The following is a 16,934-nucleotide window of genomic DNA, read 5'->3' on the forward strand; positions in this document are numbered from 1 at the left end:
CTAATATCCCTTGAATTATGCCATACCAGCATATACCTCCAAAATTGCTCTTTTTATTACGAAAATGACACAAAGACATCGATCATTGATGTATATCCATTTATATAGGGACAATTCCTTACTAGCTGTATCATTGCCAAGATGGTATACCTAACTTAATGCCGCACCGCTTCATACAAAATTTCATCAAACAAAATTCCTTGTACATATACTGAATTTTATGCAAACAGAAAGCGAACCCATGTGCTCTTGATGAATAAACGAAACATAACTTCTTCTCAGAATAACTGGGGAAGTAACCAGATAGATGTCATGGGAAAAAAATTTAATTCGGAAAGATGAGCTATAAGTTTGTTATTTCCTGTGAAACATCAAACTTAACATCCAAATATCGTCGCTATATATTCCACAAAACATAACAGAAGACAAGACAACCTAGTAATGGAATCCGTAAAAATCATATACCGTAACAACTGGATATTTTCCAGATCCATCTCAGCCATGCCATAACCAACTACGCTTTTATAGTCCAAATTATCCACCTCCCGCCTTGAGCGTGTTACTCAACCTGTTCAATTGGTGATAGAAGCAAAAGTAATGCGCGAGAACAAAAATACTTGTAAAGGACAGCAAGACTGATACTGTAACATTGTTTCATTAAAATGAGAATACAAAACTCTTGATCCTAAAGAAATAGAATTGTCTTTTAGGGAAATATAGAGTTGGACTTGTCCATCACGAACATCACTCCACAATTTTATATGAAGTTGATGTGGAAATCGCAGTATAACCTATCCTGATGCTCTTGCAGACTCACTCTGAAGACCATATACCCTGTTTATCAATGTTACGTGCATGCACCATTATCTGACCTATAATGAGAGCCTTCATAAGTATTATTGGCAATGACTCAACGTAGCCCTTCCATAGACTGGTCTTTTAACTCTTAACAAAAGTGTGGCCGTTAAGTTATAAGCTACTGAGCTCTGAGAACTAATTTAATCTGTACGAAACCCTCTAAAGTACAGTCTCACAATTTCTTGTCAGACTTGTAACAGCTGGTGCGCGCCATTTGAGTGAAGAACCTAATGAATGAACATCTAAGCAAAAATTCAAAAGGATTACTGTAATGTTTGAAAATCAGTCCAAGTAAACCGCGTGCATGAAAATTATTTAAATTGTTTAATTATTTTATTTAATTGATTTAAAATACATAAATGATATATTTTATTATGATTAAATGTTTAATTGCCTAACTATGTTTTTCAACCACGATGAAAATATTTTTCGATAACTATTTTTAAGGTTTAATAATATGATTAAATAGGATTAAAATTTTCTAAAAATGCTGAAGTCCAAATTTTTTCGAGGCGAGTCTTATTTTATTTGAGAAGCCGATTTTAATTAAACAAAGGGCTTTTATGGACCTGAAAGTTATTATTTTGAAAACGATTTTTGTAAACTTTTATTTTATGATTAAATGGGCCTTAATGGCCCAAATTAATTAGGATTAAAGGGCCTAATTTATTCCTAAACAAAAAAGCCTTAAACCCTAAATTCCTACACCTAAAATTTTAAAATAAAACAACAAACCCTAGGCTTCTAAACCCTTCAGCAGCCGCCCCAAGCACACACAACACACACCAAATTCGAGAGTTTCAAGCTAGGATTTGAAGGCTAGTCGCTCCCTGATCGTTCCTGCTCGCTACCCCGCGCCAACAATTGATTATTCGAGTGTTGTTAACGTAAAGGCACGTTTCTAAACTTTTTTTTTTGTACCATTCGAACTATAATATGCGTGTTTATTGTTTTTAAGCATGAAAAATGTTTAGATCGAATTATTTAACGTTTCGACATAAATGTTCAAAGTTTTAATGTTTATACGCACATATGAGACGTGTTATGAATTCTAACGGGATTGCTGCCAATACGAGAGGTTTATGGATAGTAAAAAGTGTCGTTTAAGTGGTAAACAAAGGCTGGACAGTAGCGAAGGACGTGTATGGTGGAGGCTTGAAAGTTAGGGTTTTCTTTGCATGTTTTGGGATGTTTCCATCGGCCAGGTGGGGCAGCACACCAGGTCTTGGGCCAGGCTCGGGTAGGCTGCGTTTAGGGGCCAGGAAGAGTACTAGGCTGGCTGGAGGGATGGCTCGGCGGTTGGAGGCCAGCCGCGAGCCCTAAGGGCTTGTTTAGGCGCACACATGAGGGAAAGAATAGGGCTACCGCGCGGCTTGGGGCTGACTCAGGGCTGGTCAGGATGAGTCCAGGGTGGTCCAGGAGGGTGGCTGGTGGTCTGGTCCAAGGTGGCTCTGGGGTGGCTCGAGAGTTTTGGGTGCGATGGCTTGATTTGGGAACAAGGGTTCGAATATGGGTTAGGGAAGAGATGGGGACCGAACCGGGGTCACGGGGGGTGGTTCATGACTCACAAGGGTAGTTTAGGGATGAAAAATTTATGTTTAAAATTTGGGATGAAAATATTAAGTTTTGAATTAATTCAAGCTCAAAACACTTTACGGTTTAGCTATTAAGTAATTGAATCGAGAGGCTTAGGTGTACGTTTAAGAAAATTAGTAGAAGTCAAAAATAAGTTTATATGATGGTTCAAGATAGGCTCAAGTCAAGAAAAGTAAGAAAAAGTCAAAAACGGGAAGTTCGGGGTCCAAGTGTAAACTTATCATTTTACATCCCGAGTAATTCGAAAGGTCTGGCAGTGTCCCGAGGAATCAGAATACATGCTAAATGATATTTTAAAATGTTTATGATGAAAATATGATATTTTTACGATATATGCCGAGGCTAAACGATTTTCCCGATTTATTTTGAAGGATACGATATTTTATAAATAAAAGGAAAAGAAAAATATTTTGAAAGATGTGAATTGACTGTGACATGGAAAATATGTGGTGGATCCGTTTTAAGAAGGAACGGTGAACTTACAAATTTAATGGGAATATCGTGAGGGAAAAGCCCCAGAGATAGCCCGTTTACGAGAAAAGGCCCCATAGGGAGCCCAATATCGGATTTCCATGTTTGGCCACGTCCCAGTGACGAGAGTTGCTGACGCCCCGTTCCCAGGTACTTGGTGTATTTTAAAGCTACATGTGTCTGTATATATATTATTTGTTATGTATGATTAGAACGTGCTGAGTCATTAGACTCACTAGATTTAAATGGTCGCATGTGAGGATGATGTTGAGGAAGGCACTGACGCTTGAGTGGATCGGGTCCAGCAGTACAATCCTGAGGGACATTAGCATTTCCGCATTAAGTTAAAGTTTTTTTAAATAAAGTTTGCGGGTTTATTTTATAAAGATTTTATGCTTTGGTTTGAAGATGGAAGTTGAGTTTTCCTTTAAATGGATGTGTGATTTTACAGTTGACGGTTTATGGGATTTTATGCATTTCGAAGTTTTAAATATGATTTATTTTGTATGTGTAAGTTTCGAATTTTAAGGTATATTTAGGTAAAAAAAATTCTAGTATATTTTAAGGGAAATATGAGTAAGGGATGTTTCAATTACAGCATTGTCATGGACCACCACTAAAAGCTATTTCACTTGGCAAAGAAAAAGAAATTGGGAAACATCAGGTACGAAAGCGGTGAATTGAGTTTACCAGTCCAAGCCCTCAAAGAGGCCCTCCCCTTTTATTGCAGATGTTTTAAAAATAGCCCATTGACGATTCTTTATTTTGTGCAACTCTAAGGCCTCAGTTATAGAAGCATCATCAAGTGCCCCAGGTAGATCCTGTAAATGGTAAATTTTTTGTGATGCATCAAGCACGAAGTAGATTGAAACTCTAAAAAGCACCAATGTTGCTGCTAAATTAAGCAAACCTGTTTGTTTGCAAACACGAGGACAACAGCACCTTTCAGCTCTTCCTCCTGACAGGAAGCAGTAAAATTACAGGTTAATAGTAGAATAGGGGATCACAGATCAAGAATATATTCAAGCTTATTTAACATGATATTTAGAACATATTTGAGTAAATAAGAAGGGTTTGGCAACTTCATGCAAGAATCATATGAGAGAAAATATAAACATCAATGTTGCTCTTTCTGACTCCTGTGATCAAGACAGGATGGCCTTGTATTTAAATTGTGAGTTAAATATGGGAACTGGGGAAAGATTTTTCAAAATTATCTTATTCTCTTCAGTAATCCACTCCAGCTCAAGTTGATTCCTGGCTGGGAGGAAGCAGAAATCCACTCCAGCTCATGTTGATTCCTGGCCTGGGGGAAGTAGAAATCCACTCCGGCTCTCCTGACGCTAAAGATGACCGAAGTTACACAAATTCTTTTTACCCACTTATTCATTTCCAATATTGATGAGGAAAACTGTAAAACCAACACTTTACATCTCACTGTCTTAACTACAACTTGTAAACGGGTTGTAATTTAACAGCCAAATCACACATTCTACTTCTCAAACCAACTCATGCAACCCTCAAAGTAACTATTGTAGAGGGCTAGGAGATGTGTGTTTCAACTTTTGTATGCTCTACCTTTCCTCATCGTAATTTACTAATTACCACTGCCAAGTACCTACCAATCATATCTGAAAATGAACTCAAAACAAGGCAAGTGTGCTTCAATTAATCCATAATCTAAACTGCCCGAGAAAGATAGCCCAAGATGTTATATCTAAAGCATAAAACATACACCGGATACAAAAATCGAACATTTCCAATATGGGGCAATAATAAAGATGAACAAAAGCAGGAGCACCTCCAGTGTCGCGTGAAATTCCTCTTTTGCAACCACCAGTCTATCAGTATCACTCGAATCAACAACATATATAATGGCTTGAGTATTGGGAAAGTAGCACCTCCAGTAAGGCCTGGGAAACAAAATAAATAAATGCCCCATTCAACAGGTTTCAGCTATGAAAAGCAAGCACAATATGATTATCATATGCATCATGAGTTCAAGTGGCTGATAATCTTGGGAGATGCGAAAGAACTCCTTGAACACAAATCACCAAACAATTGGACTACGATAGGGACTTGCACTTAAAAGAGGAATAAGACTTTTCACAGACCAGTTTGCTTTAACACAGAGAAAGAATAAGTTCAAAGCAAAATCTAGGGGGATGACAATAATTCTGTTTTTATTTTATCCTGTGCTTGATGGAAGAAGTACCTAAAGTCTAACGATAGAAACTCGCGTCAGAAGATCATTGAGATGCAATCAATTCTCTTTGTAAAATGGAAGCTACAGTTATCCCATTAGTCCAACACAGTAATCAGTGGAACGGACGCTCACACCATTTTATCTCTTTCACGGTGTGGAAAGATGCCAACGGTCTTGAAGCACAGATGAAACATTGTAGAGAAACAACTCAATCCATGGAAATCAGTGCGTAAAGTAACATACAGTTATTGCCGTGTATTGAAAAAATAAAATAACTAACAAAGAAATATAAGGGGGAACTTGGCTCAAATTATCAATATTGAAAAGCAGAACCCCTGTTTGACCAATAATATTTGAAAGTTGTAATTTCAGTTAAGTTTATTTTCAAAATTTCAATCAAACAAATTACTTTCCCTTTCAAATCACTTATCAATACGTAATCAGTATTTACTATACAAGATAACACTTTTCTCTCTACTTTTTTCAACCATTATACTATTTCATATCTTCAATACACGATCACTAGATATCATTTAATAATTTATCATATCACCATTCTATATATATTTGAACGCAATCTCATAAATAACAAAAATATTCTGGGCTTTCTAAAGATAGTGAACCAACTCCATAGCCCAGCTGTGAGAAGTCAACAGTTGTTTGATTTATATCAGTAAGCTCATTATGTAAGATATATGACTGAATATACAAAGTTCAACAAATTGTTTAAGCTAATGATAAAGGAAATTGAGTACATTCAGAAAGAATTCCCACAGATATTGCCATTGAGAGGATGTAGGGGTACTCGTCTTGGAGCTAGAGCATGAAGCTGTTAATGAACAGCAAAAAATCTACTATTGGAAGATTACATTTAAGCCCCAATGAAGCCCATTGTCCATGTTTCTTAGATAAACTCAGCATAAAACCCAAATAAGGCTTCACCGACCACCGTAGAAGTCCAAGACCAGTATAAATTCCATTAGACAAACTTATCTTCTTCATGGTGTATAATTACAATAAGAAACGCAATGCTCTTCTCATAAATCTTTAGAGAAGACGGCAAATCCCGTTTAATTAATTGTGATATTCTTTATTTATTTCCTCCAAATGGAGACATCATGCCTAATGCATGCCTTCACTATCTCAGTCACTAAAGCAGACTTTCAAACCAAAACTGTTAAAAAATAAAATAAAGAAAAAATAAACAAGGAAACAGCAATATGGAAATTAATAGCTTGGGAATTGTACAAGAAACTTCCACAACGCCTACATCAGGAAAATAAGCTCTACACTTCAGGGCGGTCAGAATTACCTAATACTAGTCTGTCCACCTGCAAACAGAAAAGGGAAAATATCTTTGTTAAATTCAGACATTAGAATGAGTTCATTTAAACAAGTTATAAAGAGTTAGTGAAACTACAAGCGACAAGTAAAATATCAATTTCTTGATACAAAAAAAATCAAGTGAATATGTAGCTGATGACTATTCCGTTTTCCCAACTACAGTATGGGTTCCAACGAAAGCTTTTCATCTCGTTGTGAATGTGATATGGTCAAATAAACAATGGAATCACAAAAATGGAAACTTAATATGTTAACAGTTAGCAATCAGGAAACATTCATATATTTGTACCAAACTGCAAAACCAATAGAAAAAATTTGAATTAACACACCATGCAAGAAAATTGAACTAGGACAACTTCATTAAATTCCACAAAAATAAAACACAATGACAATAATGTAAAAGCTCATCAAATAATGATATCCATAAAGCAACAAGTAATAAAATGATTGTATGTAGAAAATAAATAATGATCAAGTCTGATAGAATATGACAAAGGAGTTATAAGGATCATCTACATGCTCCTGAAAAATTAGTAGATTGGGTGGTAGATATTTAAACATATCTTCATTCCAACTAGCAATTGCAGTTAATCTATAATCCTGATCCACACTCATAAGCCAAAGGGGCAAATTAAATTTAATCAAAACGAGATATCCACAAACTCGCAGAAATAACAACCCTACAATTATCTTTAATCCTTTTCCCACCAAAGCATCCCAATACCAACCCAACCGTTTTGTTGCCACCACAATTTAAGCAAGCAATTGGTTAAGAGAGAAGTGAAACTAAGAAGCAATGTTTTTATCAGTTGGAATGACAAAGTAACACCCTCGAACCAAATAACCAAGCATCTTGCACTTATCCGTTAGAAGGCCCATGAATCATAATTGGATTTTGCAATTCACATTAATACCTTTCAGTATTCTTGTATCGTCATCTTAATTTATTATATCCCATGGCTGCATGCAAACTATCATTTTCTAGCACCATTAAACTGAATGAGTTGCTCCATTCCCTATTAGAATCCTACAGTATCTCTGTCTCCAAAAAGCCTAAAAATTTTCAAAAACTTCCTTCAGCCTCCCCAAGCTTACATCTATAGCAACAAGACTAATCACGAGAGTGGTCTTGAGTTTTAATGGGATAGATAAAATGTTCATAAGATAGGTATAGAGTCAACCGATTCTACTAAACCCAAAAAAACTTTGAAAAATAGCCAACTTTTGTTGTACAACAAACAAAATTAAATAAACTTTAGTATTAGCTTGAATCTACAGACTATAGTATAAGAAGTTTATCGTATCATATGCATGCTGTCATTATATATACTAGCTACTCTGCACACACGATGCGTGTGTGTATAGTCTTTTTTATCATTATCGATAAGCTAAAGTGAAATTTGACAAATTATGGAAGGACCAAATTGATATTTGAATTGTTGAAATAAAAAAAAATAAAAGTCTATGTTGAAATTAAAAAAAAAAACAAAAAAAAAAACAAATGTGTAATATTGGTATCATATAAGGGTAAATTTGAAAGAAAAAGTTGGTGTCCCCTAAGTGGTTATTATCATGTCATCACTCTTAATAAAATAGAATAGATAGATGATTCATTTATCACATAGAAGATAAGTTGGTGATATTAACTTCATGACATATCAGCTTACAATCAAATCGCATAAAGTTAAAATTTACAATATAGGACTATTAATGACTTTTTTATTTTAATTACAATCTAATCACCATTGCGTGAAGTTAATGAATCATGTAATTAAGAAATAATCGAAAGGTCCTCCAGAGCCATCAAAAATAAACTACAACAAGAAAACTCTCGTAATTCGCAGACATTTCTTTGATTTTCACAAACTATAGCAACTTTTGATAGATGCACATTCAAATGTGCGTGAAACAACAGAAATGAAAATATTATTCTCATATAACTCAACGACACAAATATAGTTTATACGAAAAGCAAAGATTTGAATGTAAAAAAAGAAATGTTGAGTAACTCGTAAATTATCGAAAAAAACTATGAAATAGCAAAATAAGAGAGGAATGATTGATAGGGGAAGGAGGGTTATTTCATATAGTTCAACCAATGAAATGAAAATTCAAGAACATAAATTGGGTAGTAAGCTTCATCAAGAGATCAAAAGGTCTATAGTATAGATATGCTGACAATCTGTAATCTTCTGAAAAGGTCTATAGTATAGATATGCTGACAATTTGTAATCTTCTGAAAATAAAAAGAATGACTATGAAGCAGCGGTTTGTCATGATTCCAGATACCAAGATTCAATCTCCTTATGAGTTCATTCTACATTCACTGCGCCTCTAATTTCACTGATAGCATTAACTCGGAAGCCCTTAAATCTTCTTGGTTTTTAGCTTAAACAAAGGATGAACTGTGAGTCTGTTATTTTGTCATACACGCCACAACTCACAAAACACCATTTCAGAAGAATGAGGATCTCTAATTGACAAAATTCTACTAATTCAATTCAAATAAGTTGAAATCCATATGACAGAAAAGGTAGATTATCATCAATCAAGTGTAAATAAACTTACCTAAATCCCAGACTTGAAACTTAATGTTGTTATATTGCACGGTTTCCACATTGAACCCAATTGCTGCAATGACAGAATGACTTGTCAGTTATCAGCTTTAGAAACACATTTTTCCCACCTTGAGCTCATACATCTCTCAATCGACTTCAAAATTAACACAGATAAAAAAACTAGATTAGATTCTAGACAGCCCACAATAGTAGCAAGTCAGTTGGAGATCATAAGTTGATGATTCAAAATATACTATCTAAATTCTTTCTTCCATAAAGGCAATTGCACTGCTAAAACATCAAGCTCACAATACAACTAACATGCTATGTCATTATCCTAATTACACAAGAAAGAATTTTTTAAAAAAAAATGGAAACAGTGAAACCGTACTTGGAATAGTGGAGACTACTTCACCCATCTGAAGCCGATCTGAAAAATTAAAGAATACGAAAAAATAAAATAAAATCATCACACGAGAAGAGATCAATGAAACGAGGTCGGATAAAGTAAATGCATACAAAGAATCGTTGTTTTTCCAGCATTATCGAGCCCCAGAACTAGGATCCGAGCCTCCTTGTTTCCGAAAAGCGAAGAAAACAGCCGCGTGAAAGCTATTCCCATTTCCCCGCTTTTTACGTTCAAAATCACCAATCTTAACACCTACCCTTGACGCCAAATCACAAGATCGGATTTAAGAACCACCGCAGCACCCTCTAATTCTTCCTGAAGGAAAAATGAATCTTCAGAGTAAGCAGTTGAAATCGCGCACAAGAAGAAAAGGTATTGGGATAACAATAATAGGGTTACTTCGAGAAAATGGAAGTTATGGCGGTGAATTCCGTACAAATGGAGGGATTGCTGGTGAGATTCAGCGTGTGATCAACGTCGGAGGCGTTGTTCTCCATTTCATATAATATAATTTATAAGCTGTCATCGGAAGTGAAAGGGTCAATAAAAAAATATCGAGACTCATTTGAAATTTAATTAAAATGAAGGGTGAAACAGAGTTGTCTTATTAATGTATTAATTAAGAGAGCTAGATAAAATTAGGTAATATCATTTATATTTTTATAATTTGGTTCCTTTCTCTATTTTAAAATCCTGATAATTTGGTTTCGTCGATGTCCTTTCCTTGAAAGAAATCAAAGAAATGTCAAAGCAAGGATCATTTGAAAAGCATAAATATAGTTTTACAATATAGTTGTTATTTATACTCAATTTTTTATAATGCTCTCTTTGTTTACGATGGAAATGAAAATGTTGTCTGTAATTTAAAAGTATTGGGTTGATTCAAGGGTTTGGGTCGAGTTTTTGGTGCTGGTTTTGATCGAGCTGTTTCATGTTGGACCGGGTATTGCTTCGGTTTTAGAATATATTTTGGGTCGAATGTCATGATTTTGGATCGTGGGTCGTCATGTTGGGTCGTGTTTCGTCATATTGGTCGAGTGACATCATATTTGGTTGTGTTTCATCATGTTGGGCCGTGTTTTGTCATGTTGGGTCGAGTGACATCATGTTTGGTTGAGTTCCATCATTTTGGGTCGTGTTGCATCATGTTAGGTCTCATCTCATCATGTTCGGTCGAGTTTCATCATTTTATGTCGCATCTCATAATGTTTGGTCGAGTTCCATCACATTGGATCGGTTTTTATTGAAATAAATATTTTGAATTAATAATTTTTCTATTACACTAGATTGATTGTAGCATGCAACATATGTTTTATAATTTTATAGGATATGCCAATAGTCGTGGTCTTTGAATACGATGATTAATGAGAAAGTAATGAAGATAATATATTTAAATGAGATCAATGGTCTACCGGTAAGTCAACAACTATTCATTTGGATTCTGAAATTTGTTCGATGGAATATTTACGATGTGAGATACACAGAGTATGAATCTAAGTGACACAGAACAATTGAGATTGAGTTATCTACCAAATGTGAAGCATTGCAATATTCGTCCTATATAGTAAGAATAATAATGGTTTGAAAGTGCACTTATATTTTGGTTGTGCAAGAGACATACATGTGCTTTATGAGGAAGTTGAACGCACTATTGTTGCTACGTTGGATGTTGTTGAGACAGATAGAACTTTTGATACTATTGGAACTGATTGCATTGTGGTCGTTGATATAAATGTGAATGATGGACATGTGAATAATGAGTACAATGATGGTAATGAAAAAGATTTGTATGATGACTATTTTGATCGAACTTTTGTCTCTTATGATCATTGTTACAACAATGAAATATTCGAAGATGTGAATAATATTTGTTCAAATCAGAATATAGAAATAAATAATGTGCTTAGTCGAGAAAATGATGTGCGGCACATGACTGAGGTGTATGTGGATGATAATATCTTCATTTAGTAAAATGATTTCGAGCACATTGTTATGCATTCAGATGATACTGATATTCATATCCAGACTAGTAATGATATATATTCATTCACTGATGGTTCTAACATCTGTATCAGTCAGGTATTTTCATATCAAACAGTGTCTAATTTTATTTTAGAAAAAAACCAATTTTCTTAACACATCTAATTTTACTTTATACATTGTAAAATAAGTAAACCAGGTTAGTCCAGTCGGGCCAAAACCAAGTTAATATTTCTAGTATATAATTTTACACTCCTGTTGTCATTTTTAAGACCAAAATTTTGCAAGAAATTAAATTATTTTCTAATCCGTTTTCTAGTTTTTTAATCCATTATTGTCTTTCTTAATGTTGATCCCGTGGTTGGATATAGGTCTTCATTATTATAAGTTTTATTCATTTTTTTTTTTACTTTTCTAACCTAAAAACCCGAGACAATTTAGCTATTTAACTTTGGTCAACTTTTTAATTTGAAAAATGACATTCTCTTGTGTATTTCAACACACTCGGAGAAGGTTTTATTTTAAAAAAGTTTGATCGATTCTAAATAACAAAATATCCCAAAACACTGATTATTCTTTAATTTGAATTTTACATAATTCAACTAAAAACTAGAAGTTTTGAAAGGAACTAATAACGGTCCTAGCACATTTGTAAAAATTAACGATAAATTCGAAGCTTAGGGATTTGAGATCGTGGTTATTTCTACTTTGGTGTGAATTGAAAAGAGACATGATAGTTTAAATTAGATGAAAATTTGAATAAGAAATTGATGAATATTTAATTAAAATTTTATATATTGACTTTAAAAAGGATATTTTCAGAATGTTGGTTTCATCATCAAAAGCTAATTACTCGAATTTTAATTTAATTAATGATCATCATCATAGTACATTCTACCATGTTGTGAGGTCGATTACATGAATATTAATTCTTCAAACTTAGTGATTTTCTCGTGAATAGGTCTCTTGTGAGACGGTCTTACGAATCTTTATCTGTGAGATGTTTTATCTGTGAGACGAGTCAACCCTACCGATATTCACAATAAAAAGTAATACTCTTAGCATAAAAAATAATATTTTTTCATGAATGACCCAAATAAGAGATCTATCTCATAAAATGCGACTCGTGAGACCGCTCACACAAGTTTTTGTCTTTTCTCATATATCATCTCTTAACTTTAATTAATGATAAATAAAGAAAATATCCACATATGCAACTAAAAGTATTGTCACAAATTATATATAGATATATATGAGAAAAATCATATGGCGTAAAACAACTTTTCTCGAAAAAAAATTTGCAATAGTCTTACTGTTTTGGAAATAATTTTATTTTAAATTCCCATTTATATTTAAAGAATAAATATTTTTTATCCGTTTTACCCAAAATGCTTCCACGTATTTTCGTAATTGTGTTGTACATTATTATTTCCAATTAAATTTATTACAATTACATAAAATTTTAATATTATAGTGTGTTTTTCTAGTGATATGATTACTTAAAATTTTAAAATACTCGACATGCATGCTATTAAAAACCAAACAATCGCCGGACTTACGACACATTTAACGGCAATGTTCTAAGTCGAGACGATGTCTTTGGTTCGTGATTCGATTGTAACAAATCTCTTTTTCAATTTAAAACAAATAAAGACAAAATTATAACATTTTCTTAGTGAAAAGAAATTTTTTAGCATGATACTTCTAAAACAAATTCGAATATATACAACACTATCCAACAATTTTGTATGACCAAACGCTTACCGTGATTTTAGTTTTGATATCAATTGTAAAATCGAACATTTATCGTTTTACCAAAAGTTATAGTTTATAATAACATTGCAACTCGATCTTCTAAACCATATCCCAAACACTATATTCAGTTACTCTATTAAGCAGCTGAAATTATTGTACTCCATCACACTTCTTTGACAAAGATTTTCAGTATTTTTCAAAATTTTATATAAAAGACTACATAGTAAACATTAAAACCAAAATGCAAGGGTAAAATTTCTATATAACTAGAATGGATTAAACACAATTAATTAATGGATCAAATTCCAAAATGGAGGGAAAAAGCTTACATGGCGAATTAATAGTGTCGAATATCAAGTGCAAACTATATAAACTTAATTGAGTTCAAGATTCTCCTTATTTGCATTAATCAATGGCAATTATGAGAAATCCCACAGAAACATACATGAGCAAAACGGGGTAAAGCGCAAGAGCTTTTCTCCTCGGGTTTACAGCAGAACTCATGAATGGATAAGCTGCCCACGAACTCCACGCCAATGTCACCGCAACTACGATAATTTTGACTATTACGTTGTCTTTCAACATGCAAATTAAGGCACCGACGTCGAGAGGAAACAGGCAGTAGCCTAAGAGACTCAAGCTCTGGAAGAAGATGATGTGACCACCCTAAAACATGCACGGAAAATCAGAGTGAAAAAAAGGTTTTTTTTTGGTACAACCGGATGAGCATAGATTATTGTTAAATTTGTTTATAATAGAAAGAAAATTTATGAGGGCACGGTGTGTGCAAGTGAGTAATGAATTGGACATAGTCTATGTTGTTCGGAGGAGATATCTCTGGTCTGTCCTTTTTTTTTGTCCGTGAGAGGGAGAGAAGAAATTACCAGCAGTAATACATTCAGGGTCAGAATGATAGCACCCGCAGCAAGAAGCGCAAATGCAACAGCAAAAACTTCGGACTGGACAGGGATACAAATTGGCAAATGAAAAGTTAATGAACCAAGAAGAAAACTTTTAACATGATAAACAATTAACCAATCCATAGTTATTAAAAGCAACTAAGAAGAACACCTAGACTCAATGCCCAGTGAAGCACAATTCTTTTGCCCAAAGGCCTACCAAGGCTCAGTCCTTCAAGGTGCACACCTTGGCCTTGAAGCATATACATCTAGACGTGCCACAAAGGCTCAGGACCTCTTTCACCTCAAATGAAAGGAATTGCACATTATAAGTGAAATCCAATTTAGTCTAATGACTACTTGTTTTATGGAAGTTCCATGGTTCATCAAATTTATATTGGATGTAATAATGCACCTAAACTCTAAAATATTATTCCTTATGCACCCCACTTCAATAACGTCTCACTTTGACAAGATAAGTGCTTTGAACTTCACCTATATCCAAAGCTACAGGGCACGGTGTGCCATAGCACACTTTGAGCTTTTATAACTATAGAAACTAGCAATTTTATGGCATATAGTATACAACTTATACTTTTTAGAAGAACACAAAAATCCGTCGCAACCTGTCTGGTATTATAATAGATATTAGGTCTTCAATAATCTTATGGGTCCTAATGTTCTTATGGGCCCTAATGTCTTAGATTTAGGCCTTAGAGTTTCAAGTAATAGGAAGAATCTAGACGTAGGGGAGAAGTAAATAAAGGGGTTCCAGGCATTCTGTTATTTTTTTATCATGAATTGTAACTAGCAGTGCTAGGGAGAGTACAGAGGCTACCTCTGGGTTTTTTTTCCTTTGTTTATTTCATCATATCAATACAATCCGCATTATATTTTTGTTCTTTTGTTCTTGAGTTCTGTTAAGCTCAGGTGCATTCTACCAATATATTATTCAATCACAGCTTTCCAAACTACTTTTATTTCCTTCTCATAATCTGGTCACAGAAAAATCGTAGCAGAATATTTCAGTGGATATAAGTTTAGGGTTCAATATAAAGCAACCAAATTCAGCAACCCAAGGAAAATTGAAACCCAAAAGCTAAATGGATCAGAGGAACTGAAACACATAAGCTATACAATGAATTCTAAACAGAAGTTTCCATATCGTTTCGTTAGCATTATTACCAATTTTGCTGTAGGGGAAACTCAATGAAATGTAAGAAAATGAGGAGAAATTATGGTCGCAAGGAAATTATAGTTCACGATGCAGGTCATGTAGTATATGGTTTTCTTCTTCTGCATCTTACTCTTCAACTCAAACATGTTATCAGTGGCGGAGCCAGAATCACGTGAGTGTGTGTGTGTGTGTGTGTGTGTGTGTGTGGTGGGGAGGAGCGTGTAATGCCTGTAAGATGCAAACAAATTTATCAAACAACTGGGGTTTACCGGTACACGTAGACCCAAAATAAATGTCTGTAAGATGCAATCCTTTCCGATCTATTAAATAAATTTCTAGTACTTCTCAGATAACCACCACTACAGGAATGAATATATGAACTCTCTACAACACTCTAGGAATTGAAACCAGAACTTTCCACTTCATTCCAGGCTAAACGTGCTCATTGCAAATTATGAGCCTATCTTTAGCATTTGAATTGCTCATCAGACGTGCATGACCACGTTAAAATTAGACATAAAATGTTTAGCACAAAACACAGTGAGTGCATCTCACTCTAGGAAAATGGGTACAAAATAAAAATCACATGGAACTGAAAAAAGAACGGTAATTATGATCTTGAACCAGACTTGCAATTAAAATCTACATTCACGCTCTCTTGCATGCATAGACAGCGAGCACAAGAAGAAAATTCAAGCAACCTAATCAGTTTAACTCGAATAGTAATAATGATAAAATGTAAAGCCGCAAGACAGATTGCCGCCACACCTTCTTAACGGAAGCAGACCAGGATAAAGTGAGGCCGAGGAATACGATGAAGAAAAATGGTCCCCACAAATCCCAGTCTCTCAAGGCCTTACCCGGATCCTCCCTATATGGATTTGGGAAAACAACCAGCTTTAAATTGCTCCCTATCCTCGAGAAATCCCGCTTCACCGTATCCCATACGGGCTCTGTCAGAGTATTTGGCGGCGACCCAAATCCAGATGCGGATATATTGGTTGTGGCAGAGGGTAAAGGTGGAGAGGAAATCGGAGGCCTGGGAGGAGCTGCGGCGGATGGGATGGGGTTGGGCTTGGGGATGGTGGGAGAAGGAAGATTTGAAGGTATGAAGGAGGGAGGAGGCGGGGGAGTGGAAGAGACGGGGATGGAGGCGCGTGGAGGGGACGGAGGGCGGGCGGGGAGGACGGAGGTGGGGTAGTAGTTGATGAGGTTCTCGATTTCGTCGATGTCCGATTGCGAGCTGGAGTTGAGCGGGATTGTGTCACTGTGAGACATTCTGGGTCTGAAAATGAAGCACTAATGTGTAAGAGCGACCACGGCGGCGCCGGTTGTGGTGGCGCGGTGGGGGTAGGGGATGATGGAGATCGGAGAGCCAACTAGAGCAAACTGATTTGTTGTTGTAAAATAATTTAATTTTAGGTTATTTTTCGTTTTTCCTTTTTCTTTAAAATTAAGTAAAGGTGACATTGACCTTTGCAATAGAAGTTTTTGTCAATATAACAATATTCTTCTTTTATATGTATCAAATAAAATATTGAAATTAAAATTTCTGATTTTAAATAATTTTTTACATAAATTGTATTATTCGTGGAAAAATAGCTTTAAAAAGAAAGAGATGTATTTTTGGGATTATAAAACTTAAGCTATAATATGATTTTATCTTTATCGTGCCTCAATT

The 16,934-nt window shown here is 34.8% G+C and overlaps 2 protein-coding genes across 4 annotated transcripts; both read right to left on the reverse strand.

Annotated features, from left to right (window-relative positions):
- Nucleotides 1-255: 255 nt before the first annotated feature.
- LOC142528792 (ADP-ribosylation factor 1-like) lies at nucleotides 256-9,995 on the reverse strand. 3 transcript variants are annotated; one of them, XM_075633961.1, is made up of 9 exons: nucleotides 9,842-9,995; nucleotides 9,553-9,757; nucleotides 9,425-9,463; nucleotides 9,044-9,106; nucleotides 6,444-6,462; nucleotides 4,727-4,838; nucleotides 3,836-3,883; nucleotides 3,616-3,746; nucleotides 256-568 (listed from the first exon to the last, which is right to left on the reverse strand). In XM_075633961.1, the coding sequence occupies exons 2-9, from the start codon at nucleotides 9,653-9,655 to the stop codon at nucleotides 535-537; spliced, it is 549 nt and encodes a 182-aa protein (XP_075490076.1). In that variant the 5' UTR covers nucleotides 9,656-9,757; nucleotides 9,842-9,995; the 3' UTR covers nucleotides 256-534. The 3 variants fall into 3 exon arrangements, with proteins under 3 accessions (XP_075490076.1, XP_075490079.1, XP_075490078.1); XM_075633964.1 differs by having other exon boundaries at nucleotides 9,879-9,991; XM_075633963.1 differs by having other exon boundaries at nucleotides 9,804-9,962.
- A 3,420-nt stretch (nucleotides 9,996-13,415) lies between these two features.
- Nucleotides 13,416-16,675, reverse strand: LOC142529636 (protein YIP4b-like). The gene is made up of 3 exons (XM_075635213.1): nucleotides 16,022-16,675; nucleotides 14,062-14,136; nucleotides 13,416-13,843 (listed from the first exon to the last, which is right to left on the reverse strand). The coding sequence occupies exons 1-3, from the start codon at nucleotides 16,529-16,531 to the stop codon at nucleotides 13,583-13,585; spliced, it is 846 nt and encodes a 281-aa protein (XP_075491328.1). The 5' UTR covers nucleotides 16,532-16,675; the 3' UTR covers nucleotides 13,416-13,582.
- Nucleotides 16,676-16,934: the final 259 nt, after the last annotated feature.

Source organism: Primulina tabacum, chromosome 16 (assembly GCF_025594145.1).
Source record: "Primulina tabacum isolate GXHZ01 chromosome 16, ASM2559414v2, whole genome shotgun sequence".
Classification (NCBI taxonomy): domain Eukaryota; kingdom Viridiplantae; phylum Streptophyta; class Magnoliopsida; order Lamiales; family Gesneriaceae; genus Primulina; species Primulina tabacum.